Genomic DNA, 21,241 nt, shown 5'->3' with positions numbered 1-21,241 from the left:
GAGCTGGGGTCTGGGGCCCTGGGGGTAGCAGTGGCAGCGGCGGCGGAGGTGGTGGTGGTGGTGGATGTCTCAGCCATCACTCCTCCGCACTCCTCCCACCCCCCTCTCATCCTGGCGGGCTCTCCGGGGAGAGGCCAGGAGCCTCTAAGGACCGTCTCGTAAGACGCCACTTCTGACTCTTAGTTGAGTCTAGTTTGTTCTCAAACATCAAGATACCTGGCTGCCACAGACTGTAAGTAGGGACTGAAGTGGCAGCTGGAGCTCTAGACAAAGGTGGTGGAGGAGGAGGAGGAGGAAGTGGAGGTGTGTCTCAGGATGATGAAGAGCACGTCAGAGGAAAAAGGAAGGGCATCTCGGTAGACCAGGACTGGGGCAATAGCCTCTTGCCTTTGCAGCACATACCTAAGAGAATGAGCTTTCACGTATAGTACATCAGTCTGACATGAAACCACTGGAGGACAGTTCTTGGTTCCCTTCCCCAAATTAGCTGCTATTCACTATGGCTACATATCTGCTCAGAGTCCAAAAGATCCAGACATGCATGTGAGGATGTATTCTGCAGCTCTACGTATGACGATCCCAAGATGAAGTATGATACCAATGAGCCCATGTAGCGTGTGTGTTCTGTCTTGCCCACTGAAACCTCATCATGGGGACATTAATGAGCCATGGCTACTGAAGTTCAGGAGAACATGTTTTGGAAGTGCAGAACTGGAGCTTCTGGAGCTACTCATGCTTTCCCGGTATCAAATATTAATGGTTACAGATCATTACCGTGTTTTCACACTTTATGTCCGAGCAGCCAGAGAAACATTTCTAACTGTGGTCCTATGCAGAGAACTATGCTATGGTATAAGAAAAATGTCATTTAATCATATAATACAATGCCTTCCATTGTAAAAGTTAACATGATTTTCTTATTCATCATCACTTCATTTTACCATTGAGATCTCTAATGAATAATTCAATCTGTTGCATAGGTTTAACAGGGAGAATGGGTAGGAGGGATGATGTGGGTGGATGCTGTTAAGCATACTGAAGGCAGCTACAGAGACACCACCTGTCTGGTGATTAAATCGAGCAGATAGAACAGAGCCCAACCAGATGAGAACCGTAGCAGATAGGACAGAACCCAGCCAGTGGAGAACCGTATCAGATAGAACATAGCCCAACCAGATGAGAACCGTATCAGATAGAACAGAGCCCAACCAGTGGAGAACCGTATCAGATAGAACAGAGCCCAGCCAGTGGAGAACCGTAGCAGATAGGATAGAACTCAGCCAGTGGAGAACTGTATCAGATAGAACAGAGCCCAGCCAGTGGAGAACCGTAGCAGATAGGACATAACCCAGCCAGATGAGAACCGTAGCAGGTAGGACAAAACCCAGCCAGTGGAGAACCGTAGCATATAGGATAGAACCCAGCCAGTGGAGAACCGTAGCATATAGGACAGAACCCAGGCAGATGAGAACTGGCTGGGTTATCATCAGGACCTTTCACACTGCTGGAAGTCACGGAACATCAGCAGGAGGTTTGGAACCTTACAGGTATACTTCCTCTATGCCTTTGCCCTTTTATGGTGTGCTTTCCCACTACATATCATCAACCAATGGAATAACAGATAATGTCAAATAACCTAATAACCTAATAATGTCAAAACATTTTTCCACAAAAGGATTAATATCCTTCTTTTTGTACTTTGTCAAGTATATAATATTTTTGTAATGTGGATTTGAAGATCTTGGCAATAATATCATGGCAATGAACATGATATTTGTGGTTAAGTTATTTAGACTTCATGCTGAAACTCTGAAGTAACTATCTGTTACTGTAGATCCAGTGTGTACACCATTAAGTTCCTTGGTCCCTGTTCACATCTGATACCGGTCCTCAGTGCAGTGCAGTGCAGTTTGGGTGATGTAGGCACCAGTCCTCAGTGCAGTGCAGTGCAGTGCAGTATGGGTGATGTACAGTAGGCACCATATGAGTGTGATTGACACTGCAGGTTGCCGAGGATCCTGTTGGTTAAGTGTACCTGAGGCTGATGTACTGTGAGGGCTACCAGCTGCTCAGTGAGATGCCACAGAATAGCTGCATGAAGTGTGTGTGTGTGTGTGTGTGTGTGTGTGTGTGTGTGTGTGTGTGTGTGTGTGTGTGTGTGTGTGTGTGAGCGTCTGTGTGTATGTGTGTGTGAGAGTGAACGTGTGTGTGTGTGTGTGTATTCATGAGTGTGAGTGAGCATCTGTGTGTGTGTGTGTGTGTGTGTGTGTGTTTGTGAGAGAGAGAAAGTGAGCATCTGTGTGGTATGTGTGTGAGTGTGTGTGTGTGTGTGTGTGTGTGTGTGTGTTTGTGAGAGAGAGAAAGTGAGCATCTGTGTGGTATGTGTGTGTGTGTGTGTGTGTGTGTGTGTGTGTGTGTGTGTGTGTGTGTGTGTGAGAGAGAGAGAGAGTGAGCATCTGTGTGTGTGTGTATGTGTGTGTGTGTGTGTGAGAGAGAGAGAGAGAGAGAGAGAGCTTGTATGTGTGTGGAGAGGTCTGAGAGGGAGAGTAAATAGGCCATGGAACAGCATCCAGCAGATGAGATCTGCAGCACTAACGGCCCGTGCAAATGGCCATTACTCATGGCTGACAGGCCAGGCCTCTCCTCTCCTCTCTCTCCCCTCCTCTCTTCTCTCTCCTTTCCTCTCTTCTCCTCTCCTCTCCTCTCTCTCCCCTCCTCTCTTCTCTCTCCTTTCCTCTCTTCTCCTCTCCTCTCCACTCCTCTCCTCTCTCTCCTTACCTCTCTCTCCTCTCTCCTTTCCTCTCTTCTCCTCTCCTCTCTCTCTCCTCTCTTCATCTGTCTTCTCCTCTCTATCCTCTCCTCTCCTCTCTCTCCTGTCCTCTCTCTCCTCTCTCCTTTCCTCTCTTCTCCGCTCCTTTCCTCTCCTCTCTCTATCCTCTCTTCTCTCTCCTCTCTTCTTCTGTCTTCTCTCTATCCTCTCCTCTCCTCTCTCCTTTCCTCTCTCCTTTCCTCTCTTCTCCTCTCCTCTTCTTTCCTCTCTTCTTCTCTCTTCTCCTCTCTATCCTCTCCTCTCCTGCTACACCCACAGCCACAGCCCTCTCCAGGAGGGGCGTCTGCCCCTGTGTCTGGTCTGCCTCTTGTGCTGCCCCTGTTATGGTTGCAGCGTAGCTGCTGTACTCTCCCGTTAGCTGCCTGTAGCCTTGGTGCTCGTAGAGGCTAGTCTCTCTGTAGCGCTAAATTCAGTTCCCTCTCTGTTCCATCACCGCTGCGTCGTAGTTTCATGTGAGCAATCGTACCAGAAACATCTGTGATGCGCTGCTGCTGCTGCCAGCCTGACTATTCAAATATCTTTCCACTGTCACTTTTAGCTGAGAACGATTCCAACACGCTTGCCTCTTGTGTGAAAAGTAGGCGTCGTTCCTATTTCCAGCTGGCACGTGGTTTGCTGTGCGGCTGGAGCCGCGCCTGAGACGCGCGTGTCACGCAGGCAGTGTGCAAGCTCTAACCTGTTAACATGGGAGCCGAAACGAAAGCAGAGAGTTAACGCAGCTGCCATGCACTCGCAACGCATCATGTGTGAATCGGGTGTTAGCCTGTGTGCCTGACTGCCAGTCTGTATATCTATCTATCTGTCTGGCAGGTACGTATGTAAGTTGGTCTCTTTGTCTGTCTCCCTTGGGTGTGTTCTGTGTGCCTATCTTTATAGCTACCATGTCTGTCTGATGTCTGTGTGTCCCCATCTGTGTAGAAGTTTCTGTTGTGCTGCAGGTCAACTGTGTCTATGTCTCTGTTTACAGTCAGACACCCTGTTTGTCTTTTGCTTGTTTGTCTGTGCTGGGGAAGAGCTCGCCTTTAGAGACAATAGAATGTGTGTTTGTCCATCTGTGTACTCATACGTAATCCAGGCGCCAACCAACCAAAGTGTTTTGCTTTTTATGAATTATACACTAATCAATGCTATTTAATTAACATCTCATGAACATCAATGCAAATATAAATGAATTGGTTCAAATATAATCATGGCTGGAGCAACCATCCATTTATATAGGTGATAATTACTTATTTATTATTGCAGATGCACTTTGTTTGTTCATGTTTACTGATTACATTAAGTACTATAGGTCATTATAGACTAGTAGAAAATTGCATATCACTGCTGGGAGGCTTTCTTCAATTCATGAGAAACACAGAATGTCAATATAGTAGGCTCAACAAAAAATTAATGACATACAAAACTGCATTGACAGAAGCTAATGAATTTCTGAAATCTCTCCCTAGGGTGCAAACTGCAGTCAGGGACAGTTATTAGAATGGCTCAAAGATTTGTTTAAGGAAGGTACAGTAGCGTTGCTATGGAGCTGAGGGTCCACAGTGCTTTGCTGCAGTGTTGCATTATAGATAGACAGATAGATGGGGTCAATAAAGTATCTATCTATCTATCTATCTGCATTAGCGCATATGTTACTGTATTTGGGAGAACACTGCACAAACATCATGGCAGAGACTTTCACATTCTACATGTGGTGTACTGTTTGCAGATGATATGATACATGATGGTCGAGACTGCTGTGCTATAATTATTATTATTATTATTATTATTATTATAATATTACCTTTGCTGTAGTAGGCCCTCTTGGCCCCCTCATGGTGCATGCGTGCCCTCCTCTCCTCTGCTCCGCTGCTCTGTCTGGGGCTGTGCTCACCGTGCCCGTGCCCGCGATGGTGGTGATGGTGGTGGTGGTGGTGGTGGTGATGGTGGTTGTCCTTGCGTCCCAGCGGTCCCTGCTCCGAGGCGGAGCGGTCACGCATCACCTTTGCGCGCTCCGACTCCAGCGCGATGGCCTTCTCCAGCAGCGTCAGATTGCCCTTGGTGATGTCGTAGGCCTCGTCCGAGCGCTCGGATGTCACCGAGGTGGTGTCCTCGTCGGGCGGCGGCTGCTGCACCACCGCCCCGTAAACCCCCCCCCCTCCTCCTCCGCTGCCGCCACCGCTGCCGTGGGACACTGGACTCAGCTGCTCCTCCAGCTTCAGCAGGTTGACCATGTCCGAGTAGCTACGCTCCAGGGGTTGGTGCTGCTGCTGCTGCTGGTGCTGCTGCTGCTGGTGCTGCTGCTGGTGGTGCTGAGGCTGCTCTGCCAGCATGCCTGCCCCGTACAGGTGCATTTGTGGCGGGAGGCCATGGCCGTCTGGGCCCACGGGCTGCAGGTGCTGGAGGTGGTGGTGGTGCTGATGCTGCTGCTGCTGCTGCTGCTGATGTTGATGCTGTTGATGCTGATGATGATGATGTTGCTGCTGGTGCTGATGCTGTGGGAGAGACGCGTGGTCAGGCGCGGGCAGCTGCGACTCGCTCAGCTTGCACGCCAGGTCGTAGCACTGGTTGCGCAAGCACTCCAGGCTACTCAGGCACTCCTCTTCCTGAGTCTCCTCCCCTGCAGGCCCACCACCTCCACCACCTCCACCACCACCAGCGCCACCCCCACCCCCGTCGCCTGCGGTGGCCGCGTGTGGGTAGCCTTCCTCGGGCAGCACGGCGCCGTGGCCCTGGGCCAGCAGCTTGAGGGAGTCCACCGTTTCCCGTACCACGTCGCTGTCCAGGTCGACGCTGAGGGCGCCGTTCTTACGGCCCCCAACCCCCGCCTCGTCATCATCGTCATCATCGTCATCATCGTCGTGGTCTTCGTCATCCTCCTCGGCGCTGTTGGAGGAGTTGCTGTTCATCTCCGATTCGGTCATGGCCTGGTAGGCGGCGTCCTCGGCGATCTTGCCCAGGTTGAGCAGTGACTTGGCCACCAGCTCGTCGTAGTTCTCATACTCCTCGCCGTTGGCCGGGTTGGGGCCGGTCGCCCCGACGACGCCACTGTTGTTGTTGGTGTCCACGTCCTTCTCTACGTGTGATTGTCCGCCATTTGTGTAACAGCTCTCTGAAGAGAGAATAACAGAAAGGGAGAGAGAGAAAGTTACAGAGAACAAGAGAAAGACAGATACAGATGATAAGAGAGTAAATGAAAGAGAGAGAGAAACTTACAGAGAGAGAGAAAGAGAGAGAAAGAGAGAGCGAGAGAGAGAGAGAGCATGACATGTTTTGGGAATGCAGTTAATAACTAAAAGGGGAAATTAATGTATGCATTGATATTGCAGTTGTCAATATCAGGTGTTTTGCATTTTTATGTCACTATAAATTATTTAGCAATTCTCTTCATCAGGGGCTGTTTCAATTAAGATAAAAATTAATTAGGCAAGCGAACACCAGTCTAAGACAGTGAATGACTAATTATTTCAGATTTTAAAAATTAATGGAAAAAATTACTGAGATTTTTCCCATTGGTAAACATCACTGAAATGCTATCTCACAATCTTGAATAGATTAGATTCCTTTCATCCTGAGGCTTGAAAGTTGATTAAAATTGTATACATATATCTATTTTCATTATTATGGATACCTTTCCGGACATACATTTGACTTAATTTATGGCCATATAACCATAATTCATCATAATTGAAGGACACATTTACACAATGTGGATGTGAAACATGATAAAGTGGAATATTCCACGTGTTGTCCAATTGAAGCTGCGCAATCAGGTGCTTCACAGTGGTAGGACGGTTAACTATTAAAACAAAGAAAATTCACAGTCTTAAACAAAAACTATTGACGCTTTCAAACCACTGTGTCTAAGTCTGAGTCAAATAGGACTAATAGAAGAGCCACACTATATAAACATTAGATAATTAGCTCGCTAGTTCATCAACATCTCAACACAATTGAATGATGAGAGTGAGGGTGGTGATTGCCATCAACAATGTCCATAGGTCACCTGACATATTTTATGTGTCTTAATGTTGCATATGAGCAGGTCAATGTGTTGAATAGCTCATTCTGTGCCATATAGCTTGTGGAAAAAAGATCTGACTTTTAATGGCAGCCGCATCTTCATCTACCTGGCCGGACTACAGCACTAACTTGACAAGGAAACATAAAGCCTTCGACGAGGTTAAACGGATGCTCCAGGATATGGGTCTCGAGTATTCCCTTCGTTATCCTAGCACTCTGAATGTTGTAGTTGTAGCCATAAATTGTCTCCACTGTTAGGCCTAAGTCTCCCCTGATGCAGATTTTGTTGCTCCTGTTAAGGATATATAATATTTTTTCTTTTGCATTTATTTTTCATACATGTGATCATAAGTATTATCCTTAATAATTTAAAAATGACCTGTCAGAGGCACCTGACTTAGGCTAATATATCAATAAAAGTTTTGTTTTGAGCCACTCTAATGTCTTCTCTGTGTAGCAGGCCAAGCTCAGAATTGATCTCTTTAATTTTTTTTTGGTTTACTCACCAAAAAATCTGGGCATGGGGACCTGGATTAATAGGCTAGTCTTGTGTTTGTGTTTTGTTGTCCTGTCTTGTCTTTGTGTGTGTGAATCTGTTATGTGTTATGTTGTTTTTTGTATGTTTAATTTTAATGACTATTTACTTTATCATTTTGAGTCCTACCATTGACTCCCTCTTACTTATTCAGTTCTACAATGTCTGTTCAGTGAATTTACTTTCTTAAACTTTAAATATTGTACTGGACGGTGATAAAGGTCTGAAAATAATTCACTTAAGTCTACTACCTAAAATATATTCTTCGAGTATTGAACAGTATAAACCGGCTGCTATTACTTTATCTGAAACTTGGCTTACTAATAAAATACCTAACAATAAAATTGAACTAGCTAATTATGTTTTATATAGGGTTAATAGAGGTGCAAAAGGTGGTGGTGTATCTACATATGTGTCTTCTAATCTAGTCTCAGAGTTAATTATGCCAGATATTGAACCTCTGCACTTTGAGTGCATTTTTGTAAAAATAACTCTGCATGCAAATAAGTATATAACCATTGGAAATATATATCGACCTCCCTCTGCACCTGTTGAATCTATAAATTACATGATCTCTACCAATAATTCTATTAAAGACACAACGAAGCTTATACTATTGGGTGATTTCAACAAAAATTGGCTTGATAAATCTGCTACTAAGGATAAAAATAGTTTTGGAAATCTTAATCTAACCCAGTTAATCAGTGAACCCACCCGTGTTACACCAACATGTCGGTCCCTGCTTGACTGGATACTAGTCTCTCATCCACACAGGTTCTTAAAATCAGGAATTATGTCTGATTGTTTCAGCGACCATGCAATTGTGTACTGTATATGGAAAATCAAACTGCCTAAATTACCTCCCAAACTAATTACAATTAGACAATATAAAAAACTAAATGTAGATCAATTTATTAATGATATAATTTCAATTAACTGGGATAGGTATCAGTTAATACCAAGTGTCCAAGACGCGTGGGATTTTTTACATTCAGAACTGAATATAGTTATTAACAAACATGCTCCGCTGAAAACTATCAAAGTAAAAGGCAGGCACCTTCCTTGGATAAGCGCTGATTTGATTACTCTTTTCAGGCAGAGAGATGTGTGTCTTGTTTCTGTTATATTTTGTCCTGGACCCCCTCGAAAACGAGATGGCACATCTCAAGGGGCTATCCTAATAAAATAATTTCAATGTGTTGAATAGCTCATTCTGTGCCATATCTGCAATTCTCTATGCAACCTGTTTTCTTCACAGTATTCTAAATTCTAAAGTATTCCATACAGGGTGATGCACTGAAAGGCTTTTGTGATGGTTTGAAACAAAATGCAACATTTTTCTAAGGGAGGTTTAAGGAACACACAGATTCAGACCTCAAAATACTGGGGTAGGTATCCTGCATTAATCTCAAAGTGATGGTAAAATAAGTGGAGCTTAGGCAAAGATGGACAGGATTCTTAGCTCATGAACTCTGAAATGAAGTGATTTTCTCTTTTAAAGTGTGTTGGAGGCTAGAACGGGATGGTGTTTACAGTAATAGTCTATAGGGAGAAATGTATCAGTCTTCTTACTATTGAACTATTTTTTTGTATGTCAGACTTAAAATGTTTTAAATATTAGACTCTCGCCACAATCAATTGAATACTCTGGAACCAGTTGTGTTTTTTGGGCACTGCTGTAATGCGCCACACAGTTGAGCTCACCTTGGGTGTGACCCTGATCACAGAACTCTTCATCTTCCTCATGCTCATCATCATCTTCCTCATTCTCATCCTCTTCCTCTTCACTGTTGTCATCATCCTCTTGATCATCCTCATCATCCTCCATCTGCTCCACCTCTTCTCCCTCTACCTCTCCCTCCATATCTCCCTCCAGCTCTCCCTCGATCTCTCCATCCTCGTACTCTTCGTCGCCTTCCTCTTCCTCCTCCTCCATCTCCCCTGTCTCCTCCTCTTCCTCAGAGAACTCCTCTTCGTCATCAGCTTCCACTTCCTGTCCCTCTTCTCTCTCTACTTCCTCCTCTTCTTCTTCATCCTCCTCTTCCTCGTCAAGTTCCCCTAGGTTCCCCTCCTCCATTGGTCGGCTGTAGTGGAGATCTAGCCGTTTGGTCACTGGCTCCAGGGAGGTCCTCTCTTGGCTCTTCCTCTTCTTAGCCAGAGGACAACCGTACACACTACCCAAGCACAAGCACAAGCACACACACACACGCACACACATGGCCACACAAAAAAAAAGAGAGAGAGAGAGAGAGAGAGAGAAATTTCAGTATTGAAGCAAGCAGATGTAAAAGACTGAAATGTCATTTCAACATGCAAGGTGCTTTTTATTCTGCCTTGCATACTAGGCTATTACAGGTCACATATGTGAAAGAAATATTCAAGAAATGTCACAGAGCTATTGTCCGGCATAATTTAATGATACATTTTACAACACTATGGTTTCAAACAAAGCCATTCATGCTTTCATGATTCTACCTTGCATACTAGGCTATTACAGGTCACATATGTGAAAGAAATATTCAAGTAATGTCACAGAGATATTGTCCGACATAATTTAATGATACATTTTACAACACTATGGTTTCAAACAAAGCCATTCATGCTTTCATGATTTGTCAAGGAAATGCCCCCACAGATATGATAGTCCTGCTACATCCCAAAAGCCTGCAGCCTTTGGAAATCCCAGCCTAAAATATTCAGCTGCTTGGAGACTGCACCTCTAAAATCCAATTTAAGCCCGATATGTGCTAATCATTTCCGTGCGCCTGCATCTACAGTAATAGGCACCAATGAGTCTCAGTTAGTGCCATGGCTCCAGCTCTGGAATGCACAATTCTAAATCATTTTAGAAGGATCGAGGCTCCAGGCTCCTCCACAAATACACCCTCAAACAGATGCTATTGCCACTGGTATTCTGAGGCAATTTTGCTACGGAAATACACAAATCAGACTCACTTAAGAGGATTGCATTACATTTTGAAGATGGCCACATTTAGCAAGACCTCAATTACATAAAAACCCCATAACAGGGATTAGCAGTGGGTTAACGCTGTTTTAATTAGCCTCAAACAACCTGCACAATTATATTAGCTTTTGATGTGGAATTTTTTTAATCAATTCGTCTATTTTCACTATGCCCACAGTTAGCAGTAGCAGGTTGCTGTTTGTGAGAGGATAGAAGAGGTACATTTGTGAACTTCAATCTGTACTTTTGGAAGGGCTTTTGGTGTCAGTCCCACTCTTATCAAAACATGGTGCTAAAACAAAACTGGCAATGGATATGTTTACATGGACATTAACATCCTAATATTAGCCTGATTAACACAATACTCTGAATAAGATGCTACAAGCATTTTCTGATTACCTCAACCTGAATAAAGGCATACTTGGAGTAAGCAAGCAATGAATACATTGATTCTGCAAAATGTCCTCAGCTATGAGGTTAATACACAGGGGCGGGCTACAGTATACATGGGAATGCATTTATTTTGTCTTTATTCTTCTTTCTGATCTGATTCTGATTCACTGATATTGGGCACAGTTAATACACGGGTGCAGTCAATACAAGGTTTTGTCTTTTTTAATTTGCATAAAACTACATCATGCTGCTTATACATAATGCGACTAATACACAAAAGACTACTATAACCGCATTACTGAGATATGCAGACAGGTATAGAACTTAAACACATTATAACATCCGACTAGAACTAAAACAAATATGGAAGGAGTGTCTGATGCTAGTGCAACGATTCTTAGTCGAAGAGTCAAATTATTGCCATCCATGTAAATATAGTCACTAATAATCTCAGAATGGTTCCATAACTGGTTTCTAAACACAAGTACACTTACTAAAAGTCAACAGAAAAGTAGGCAGCTATTGTGAAGATTTCATGGTTATTCACAGTAGCCTACACGTGTATCGGATGTGCGAATCACTATAGATTCGGCTGGACAAAAATCTTTAAAACCCCACAATGAACATGGCTGAATGAGTGAGAAACCTTGTGGCTAAATGAGTGAGAAACCTTGTGACATATCACACCAAAAGCACAAAGGCAGTTTGAAGGTCATATAACCCAGGACTCAACCCTATGCATAATCATTAACCTCTGGCAAGGTCCTCATGACAATATTCAATAAAGGTGTTCAGGAAACATGCATGTTCAATACCATTTGCACACTGCAATAAATCCATAGAATATATAATAAAAGGCAACTTTCAGATGTTAAAGACAAATTACTCAAGGCTTAGCTTTGGTCAGACACAAGAGATAGTCTGTGCAAGCTTTGTGTGTGTGTGTGTGTGTGTGTGTGTGTGTGTCCAACAGACAAGAGCAACCAAGTGCCACTACAGTATGTGTCTGTGTTGATGCGTGGGTGGCTGAGTACATGTATGTCTCTTTGTGTGTGTGTGTGTGTGTGTGTGTGTGTGTGTGTGTGTGTGTGTGTGTGTGTGCATGTGTGTGTGTGTGTGTCTGTGGCTGTAGCCGTGTATGTATGTATATGTGTACATGTTTGTGTGTGTGTGTGTGTGTGTGTGTGTGTGTGTGTGTGTGTGTGTGTGTGTGTGTAGCAGAGTGAATGGGAAAGCAGGCATCACTGTGACCTTGGACACATCTCTGACTCCCAATGGCAGCACAGACCAATTAAATCTCCGAAGGTAATTAAAGTGGTGTGTCTGTGCAGTCGCATACAAGTGTGTGTGTGTGTGTGTGGGTGTGTGTGTGTCTGAGTGTGTGTCTGGTTGAGGCTGTGGCACTGTCGACTTTGAGTGTGTGTGTGTGTGTGTGTGTGTGCGTGCGTGCGTGCATGCGTGCGTGCGTGCGTGCGTGTGTGTGTCTAGTTGAGGCTGTGGCACTGTCGGCTTTGAGTGTGTGTGTGAGTGTGTGTGTGTGTGTGTGTGTGTGTGTGTGTGTGTGTGTGTGTGTGTGTGTGTGTGTGTGTCTGGTTGAGGTTGTGGTACTGTCGGCTTTGAGTGGGACCGGGCTGTAATTATGTGCACTGAGAGAGACAAGAGGGATCTGTGTGAGCGACAGATACAGAGAGAGAGCAAAGAGAGAGAGAGAGACGGAATGAAAGGGAGAGAGAATAAAAGAGAGAAAGAGAGGGGGGGTACAGAGAGAGAGAGATGCAGAGAGAGAGCAAAGAGAGAGAGAGAATGAAAGGAAGTAAAAGAGAGGGGGAGAAAGAGAGAGAGAGAGATACAGAGAGAGAGAGAGAGCAACGAGAGAGAGAGAGAGAGCAATGAGAGAGTGTGAGAGAGAGAGAGTGAGAGAGCAACAGAGACAGGGAGGGAGGGGACGAGGGGAGGAAAAAAAGACAGGAGAGGCAGAGAGCGATAGACAGGCAGGGGGATAATGATCGCCTTCAGACAAGGCTCCAGGAGGACAGCTGCTGTGCAGAGCCCCAGTAATACCCCGTGTGACTGGACAGAGCCCCAGTAATAGTAATACCCCGTGTGACTGGACAGAGCCCCAGTAATAGTAATACCCCGTGTGACTGGACAGAGCCCCAGTCCCAGTAATAGTAATGCCCCGTGTGACTGGACAGAGCCCCAGTCCCAGTAATAGTAATACCCCGTGTGACTGGACAGAGCCCCAGTAATACCCCGTGTGACTGGACAGAGCCCCAGTAATACCCCGTGTGACTGGACAGAGCCCCAGTATTAGTAATGCCCCGTGTGACTGGACGGGGTGCCGGGGAGGCTCTGGGGCTCCTGCCACCGTCACTGCTGCAGGGGTGCCAGTGTACCCCTCACCCCTCACCCACACCCACATGCAGGGGAAACAGTTCTCCAAACGCAGACCCTTGGAGAATACTGATGAATACTGCGTCTAGTCTAGTCTAGTCTAGTCGAGTGATTACTGTGTGTGTGTGGCACAGGCAGTTAGACAGCTCTTTCTGGGTCCCTCTTACACACACACACACACACACACACACACACACACATACACACACACACACACACACACACAAACACACACACTCACATTACATCTCAGTCATAGATATGGACCCATTCAACATGCCCCATTGTGGTAAGCTGAGGCTCAAAGACACCTGTGTGTGTGTGTGTGTGTGTGTGTGTGTGTGTGTGTGTGTGTGTGTGTGTGTGTGTGTCTCTGTGTGTGTGTGTGTGTGTGTGTGTGTGTGCGTTGCAGCACTGTCTACTGGCATGCGTATTCAAGCACTGTCGCCATGGAGACATTTTCTCCCTGAGGGGCACATAGGATAGAAAGATAGAGCAAGAGAAGGAGAAAGCGAGGAAAAGAGAGAAAGAGGGGGAAAATCGAGAGAGAGAAAGAGAGAGAGGTGAAAGAAGGGGAGAGGGATAGCGAGAGGGAGGGAGGCATGGAGGGAGAGAGAGAGAGAGAGAGAGGGAAGCAGGGAGAGAGAGAGGAAGAAAAATAGAGAGAGAGGTGAAGGGAGAGTGACGGAAGCAGGGAGAGAGAGAGAGAGAGAGAGAGAGAGAGAGAGAGAGAGAGAGGGAGGGAGGGAATGGCAGTGATTTGGAGTGTGACAGTCAGCTCCCCCACCAGCCTTCTCAACCTCACAGACGCCCGTAAAAAAAGCAAAACAAAGCAAGAGGGTATGTGCTCTGTATGACTGCCTGCTATATGGTGGCAGTCAGCAGTCCCCTGCCACACACACACACACACTCACACACAAACCAGCATGCATTCTCTTTCCCCCCTCACTCTTACAAATACATATTCTTTTTTAATTCTGTGGAGGGGTTTTCATTCACATTCAGAAATAGCAACACAGAAAGCAATGAGTTTTGGTGCTGCAGTCTAGACTAGCCTTGCTGTGGTCTGGAGCCAAATGACTACACTTCCCATGATGCCTGTGAGCCAGGGGCTCTGGCCTAGAGTGTGCTGCGCTGAGACGATGACTCAGCAATGGACGATCACACCTTTTGTAACATTGTCCCCATTTCAGACCCTGAGGTCTCAGAACACACACACACACAATCACACACACAATCACACACGCACATACACACACACTCACACACAAACTTGCCAGCTATATGCACAGACCACAAAGTGTCTTTAGTTTCCATATTTTCCCACAGAAATGGAAGCTGAGGCTAGGAGAGAGAATGGGGCTATATTGAGAGGAAAGCTGGAGGATTAGGAAAGAACAGATTAATTGTGTGTATTTGTGTGTGTGTGTGTATGTGTATTTGTGTGTGTGTATCTGTGTGTGTGTGTGTGTGTATATATACCCCCATATATATGAGGGTAAATATGTGTTCTGTATGCATTTGTGCATACAACTATGCATCCCACAAAAACAAACAAACATAAGGGCTTACTATCCTCTCCTCAGAGCTAATTGTAGGCTTTAGTTACTGCAACTAACAATTCATTTCATAGTCGATTAGCATGTTAATTATTATATATATAATTATACTGGTATAGACCACCGCACTGCACAGCACAACACTGCTTCACATTCAGGACAACACAGCACAGCACACTGCCATCGCTAAGAGGGAACTCTCATGTTCCAAGCATTACTGGTGGAGCAGCGAAGCTTAGGCTACTTTGTATGTCTGCGTGTCTGGGGCACAAATCAACAAGTAAGAGTGCCATTGAGAGCACAGTGGAGGTGAGGTGGCCCTTACAGATGATGGCCGGAGATGAGAAGACACGGACGAGAGGAGAGAAGGAGAGATACGAGGAGGAGAGAGGAGGGAGAGAGGGAGAGAGTGTGGGCTAAGTGGTTTTGAGTGTGTGTGTGTGTGTGTGGCATGTGTGCCCATGCAGTTGGTGTGGGTGTGATGGTGTCTGCAGCAGTGTTGTTGGCGAGCTGCCAGTCCTTTCAGTGAGTGCTACCTGTCAGACCTAAATTAGACACTCACACACACACACACACACACAAACATGTACACATATACATACATACACGGCTACAGCCACAGACACAGACACACACACACACACACACACATGCACACACACACACAAACACACACAGAGAAGAGAGTAAGAGAGAGAGAGAGAGAGAGAGAGAGAGAGAGAGAGAGAGAGAGACAGAGAGAGAGAGAGACCCGCCTCTGGATAATACCACTCTGGGCAGGAGTCCACATGAGTCATTTCATCAAGGTGGTATGGGAGGGAGGGGGGAGGGAGGGAGAGCACATGGAGAAGCAAGCATGAGGAGAAGAGAGGAGCAAAGGATTACAGGGATGGAGAGAGAGAGAGTAATACAGAGGCAGTTGGGGGGAGGGAGGGTGATACAGATATTTCTATTTTTCTTTAATGGCCTTGTTTTATTACTTTGTCATTTCTTTGGCATCACTGTTCTCACACAGTATTGTTAATAAAGCACCTTTGAATCTGAATGTGAGACTGATCCAGAGGCAGAGAGAGTAAGAGGGGATATAAGGCAAAGAGCAGACAGAACAGATAAAAAAAACACAAAAATTAGAAAACGAACGAGAGGAATGCATGTTCAAGGTACAGTACTCAGAGCAGACACTGCAGAGTTACCATGCAGTAAATGTTCTACTGATGACAAATGTACTTAAGAGGGTGTGGACAATAAGGACAATGTGTGAGCGACAGAAAGGGAGAGAGACAGAATTAGCGAGAGACAGATAGAGAAAGAGAGAGACAGAACTAGATAGAGAAAGAGAGACAGAACTAGAGAGAAAGAAAGACAGAACTAGAGAGAGAGAGAGAGACAGAGAGACAGGAAGAGAGAGAGAAAAAGAGAGAGAGAGAGAGATCCTTACAACTGTGGCTATATGAGAGAGGCGTTGGCTAATGTGTGTGACAGGACTGTTAAGTACCACCTCTGCGTTTTAACATGGTGACAAAGAGAAGCTAGCGCACAATGGAAAAGTACACATTGTTCACAGCATGAAATATGCACTCTGCATACTTTGTGTTTTCTGTGGCGTTCGTTTGTTATTTCTGCATTTGGTAACACTTTATAATAAGGTGCCATAATAAATAGCAAACTAGTCATTACCTAACCTTTTGTTAATATTTGTAAATTGTTACTAAAATATCTATTTGGCACAATGACTAGTTTGCTATTTATTATGGCACCTTATTATAAAGTGTTACCCTGCATTTTTACTTTGTAATAAAATCTAATAGTAAACCTAGTTATCTAACCTAAAACTAGTTATCTATTTATAAATTGTGTATAATATATGTAATAAGCAAGAGCAACATGTGGCACAATATGGGACACATGGAAGACTTGATTAACTGTACTTTTCGTAATGTAACTAAAGAGGTGGAAGTTACCATTTCAGAATAACACTGTTCAACTTCATGGAGCTGGAGCTGCATTGGTCCAGACAGTATAAGTTATATTCTTCTGTAAGCATAATTTAATATCCTGATAACTCCAGACCATACAGCTCTTTACAGTTCTAATTTCGTAAGCTCAGAGCACAGTGTAAGAGAGGGAGATGAGATGATATATCTCTATCCATCTCCTCACAGACAGATACATGACACTGCCTGTCACACACAGATTGTACACGCCTGTGATGGCACATCCACTCCTTCTTGTGTCACCATGGCAACCTGATTGGTAGTGCATTTCAGCTTTCATGGAGCTTTCTCTCTCGTCAAATGTTCCTGAGCATGTATGAGGGTTGGTTCACAGAATCTCTGAACAACAGGTTGTCTAAAGAATATTAGTAAAATAAGTCAAATTAGCATGTGTACAGAGGCTGGCTAATGTTGCTAATCAAGAACATGTGAAAACAGCACAGAAAAACATGTGTGCTGTGCTTAAAATGTTTGTACTTGGCTATCTCACTGAAAAAAATAAAATAAAAGTGAGTGAGTGTAATTTGTATTATAATGTAATTTGTGAACACATCTGAATTTGCTCTACAGAACCGTCTGGCAATACTTTCCCATTCAAGCCTATTTCCGAATCACCAAAAACCCAAGAACCAATCACACCCACCATCAACCGGCCTTATATGATGACAGATAGTGGAGTTATTACCAGTGCTGTTTAATTTGACTACTCTACTATAAACTTTAAAACCTTTGTTTCCTATAAAGATGTGTTTGCTGTACTTACGGAATTATTAAGAGTTCAATGTACCAATTTAATTTCACCTGCTGGTTACGCCCCTTTTTGAAGTGAGCAAAGGGTCCCCAGACCAATTCTCAATCTCAATATTGGCATGGCTTTTCAACTGAACTAATGTTCTTTAAGTTAAGTTGCTAACTTAAAGAAGAACTCCAGCCAATTTTAGCACGGAGCTCAGTTGATCATGTCCACGGAATACTGTCGGTCGGAAAAACGTGAAAAAAATCGGTGCTGTCTAAAAATCGATGCTGTACAGTTTAGTACATGCCCTCATAGCATAGCTTGTAGACACTTTGACTGCTTTAGCTGCTAGCCAGCTAACTAACGTCAGACAGCATCAATCTTTTTCACATTTTCCCAATCGACAGTATTCCGTGAACATGATCCACTGAGCTCTGTGTTAAAATTGGCCAGAATATAGTAGTTCTCCTTTAATGCTAGCTTGCTCCTACATCTAAGGTCTGTTTTGCTCCGTCGTTGTACAGCTAGCATGTGTGTGGCTTGCATGGAGAGAGTGAAGCTGGCATGATAACTAACGTGTAGCTGATTTCTGAGAGAAGTGATCGGTGCTGCTACTCTTACCTGCGGTGCCGGGCATATTTCCCACTCACGTGCCCTCCTCCATCACAACCAGGTGTGGGACAACTGCACATACAACAGAGGGAGAGTGAGGACCAAACAAAAACACATATGTACACACACAGTCAAATATAAACAAAACTGCATTAGGTTTGCTCATTTGCTATACATAATATACATGCATTGTATTGAGTCATTATTGTTTAAATGTGCCATGTGCTAGATAGATAGATAGATAGATAGATAGACTTTATTGATCCCCAGGGGAAATTCAAGGTCTCAGTAGCATACAGACAACACACACGCATTCACTAACGTGAATAATGTGCTAATCACTGCACAAACTCATATCCATAGTGGCAGCTCCAATGCACTCTCCTACACACACTCTCACACAAGCAGACCCGCCCCTGCAGCTGCTTGGGCAAAACTGGGTTGAACTGCTCGCTCCAGATAAGCATGTTTCTGATAAGCTTATTTCTGTCACGTTAATTGGAGACGCAGTGAAATGAGGAGACAGATAAAAAGCATTCTTCAGCTTTATTACTACACGGGGTCACCGCAAGCCCCTGTCCACAGCCACAGGAGAAGGCGGGCAGCTGTTTATGAGCTCCATCATTCATGTGCCCCCCGCCCCCCCCCAAAAAAAAACAGTTGAATGGCCCAGAAATGTGCAGGACTGATGGGCACTCACAGGGAGGCTACACCGGACACGTAACCGAAGCGCTCCTTTCGCGTAGTACTCAGTTGGCGTAACAATCAGCTTCCACTGTATTATCAGTGGAACTGGCTACACAAGACGTGATAGCGATGTGCACGATCAAATAAATTAGATCAGTATTCCAGAACTATTTTTACGCTTCAGTTGCGAACCCGATGTAGCCCGGGTGTAGGTGGCCCAGCAATGTGCAGCACTGACGGAGACTCAGGATGAAGTCTGTCCATAGAGTATATAGAGAATGTAGATCATTCATCATCACACAAACCCAGACTCAGGGCCTACTTTTGACTGTACAGTATGTTCATGGAGGTTGTGTTCTTCGATTGTTAATATCAAAATGTTCCTAATCAAGAATGGCCCTATGTAAGAAGTCCAACATTGGGGTTGGAAATATGGCATGCTTTCTCTGTACTCCATTGGAACAGCATGCTTCTGAACAGAGGCAGTGCTAGTGTGGTGCAGGGTGGTGGTGGGAATTTGAGGATTAATAACACCTTAATAGGACCCTGAAACATTTCAGTAGTGTGTTACAAATACAGTATTACAAGGAGAAAAGGACGGACAAACTCTAGTTGTAGGCACTGCATAGGCGACAAGATCAGTTGCACGCTCATGTCTCTGTAAGGTTAGATCACCTCTCTTCCCCACAGAGACAGAAGACACACTGACAGACATAGCAGTGCATGATGGGAAAATATACTAACCTGAAGATGTCCTGGGCAGTAGCCTCCAGAGGAACTGCAAGAGAGATGAGTGGGAAGAGAGGAAACAGGTGGAGAGTGGGATAAGGAGGAGTAGAAAGATAAAGAGACCATGAGGAAGAGGGGAAACGAGTAAAGCAAAAGACAACAAGGAAGCAAGTGATGAGACAAGGATAAGAGTGATAAATGAGCAAAGGATAGAAGAGGCGAGATGATGAAAAGGGCAGAGATTTAGGATGTATAGAAGGACACAGAAACAATAGATGAGAGAGCAACAGGAAATGAGGAGAAAGAACGGAGAGACACAGAGTGAAGAGCGAAGGAGACGGCGAATTGAGCAGGAGTACATGAGGAGAGAAATGGGGGAGGAGAGGGGGTTGACACAGATTAAACACCCATGTAGTTAGAGCCACTTGACATACTTTGGTATTAATAACTGAGAAGTGAGCAAAACTGAACGAGGCAGGGGGATTGAGATGAAGTCTGTCGCTTCACGGATCTCTTTTCATACACACACGAGCCATTATTTCAGTCAGAGTAGCCTGGGCTAACAGAACACTCAGAGTAGGCTAGGCTAACAGAACAGTCAGAGTAGCTAACAGAAAACTCAAGAGTAGGCTAGGCTAACAGAACAGTCAGAGTAGCTAACAGAACAGTCAGTTTAGGCTAGGCTAACAGAACACTCAGAGTAGCCTAGGCTAACAGAACAGTCAGCCCTGAACGTGACAGTGAGCTAGCAAGAGTTTCACACAGTGTTGATATTGTCAATTTGATTTTTGACCATGAGTAACCTATGCTGACAACCATGCTAATTCATAATTCAATTCTAAACAAATAGAATGCACTGGTAAAATTACTGTTGATTATGGCCTGAGGAGTATCAAACACAATAGCCGGCTCCTTTCAGGTGGACAACCTAGAGACACATATGTGCCATCACAAAGCTTACTGTTTTCCTATTGAATAAATAATTCACATGCAGATACCTGTAAATACATTGTGTATAATGTATAATTTCGTAGGCTATTACCTCCATGCATCTTCCCAACTCAGGGCATGTCCAATTCCCTTACTGCATTACTTCAAGTGTCAAAACTGCAGTTTTCTTAGTATCAAAGTATTTTGGACACTAAAATACTACTGTACTGCACTACGGGCCTACAGTAGTATGACTGTACACTTCTGTACACCTTCACTTGTGTTGTGCCAGTTCCATGCTGAGGTACAACCTACCTCGCACTCCTTTGGATCGGGTCCTCAGGCGCTTCTCAGCTGAGTCCACCTCCATCTGAATGGAACAGACATCAACAGCATTAAAAACCAACATCATATTTACTATAGTGTAAAATAAATCTTTACATGTAGATGCTTTAAGCTCTTTGCATAGAAATAAATTGAAAGGGCTGCTAGATGGAACACATTTTGCTAGTCAAAACATGGTAGTCAGCGGGTGTTGTTCGGTGTTTACCTGCAGTCTGTTGACTATTGGGGGGTGGCTTTGGACTTGTGTTCTAGGTTAGAGAAGGCAGGGAAGACCACAGGGCTCACCTCAGAACTCCTCTTCAAAGTTCATGTTCTGGAAGGAGTCAAAAGAGGACAAACACTGTGAGGCAGGTGGCAGATTTAACAGCTGACTTTCAAAGAGCTAAAGCATAGCAGATCACTGCTGTCAAACGTTTAATTGCAGGTATCTGGTATACTCTGACCTGGAATTAGTTATGGATTCTACAGGGTTTGAACTCACGCTGGGCGGGGCTTTTACTGAAAACATGCCTCAGAACTTTAACTTATAG

General features: G+C 44.5%; 1 protein-coding gene across 3 annotated transcripts in view; it reads right to left on the bottom strand.

The window, feature by feature from the left end:
- myt1la (myelin transcription factor 1-like, a) overlaps window positions 1–20,736 on the bottom strand; it is a 49,175-nt gene extending 28,439 nt beyond the window's left edge. For 2 of the 3 annotated variants that reach the window (XM_076271992.1, XM_076271994.1), the window contains exons 1-6: window positions 20,682–20,736; window positions 19,452–19,485; window positions 18,030–18,092; window positions 9,058–9,541; window positions 5,332–5,880; window positions 4,620–5,130 (exon numbers count right to left, since the gene is read on the bottom strand). In XM_076271992.1, the coding sequence (XP_076128107.1) occupies window positions 4,620–5,130; window positions 5,332–5,880; window positions 9,058–9,541; window positions 18,030–18,092; window positions 19,452–19,485; window positions 20,682–20,736 (1,696 nt within the window). Of the gene's footprint in view, window positions 1–4,613; window positions 5,131–5,331; window positions 5,881–9,057; window positions 9,542–18,029; window positions 18,093–19,451; window positions 19,486–20,681 lie in introns of all 3 variants that reach the window. The other variant, XM_076271993.1, reaches the window with a different exon arrangement.
- Window positions 20,737–21,241: the final 505 nt, after the last annotated feature.

The sequence above is a fragment of the Alosa pseudoharengus genome, unplaced genomic scaffold, assembly GCF_046254945.1.
Source record: "Alosa pseudoharengus isolate Yale_2024_CS ecotype anadromous, Long Island Sound unplaced genomic scaffold, YU_APseudo_1.1 YU_APseudo_1.1_scf_7, whole genome shotgun sequence".
Lineage (NCBI taxonomy): Eukaryota > Metazoa > Chordata > Actinopteri > Clupeiformes > Clupeidae > Alosa > Alosa pseudoharengus.
The sequence above is the reverse complement of the archived record's forward strand: the minus strand, read 5'-3'. Positions and strand labels throughout refer to the sequence as shown.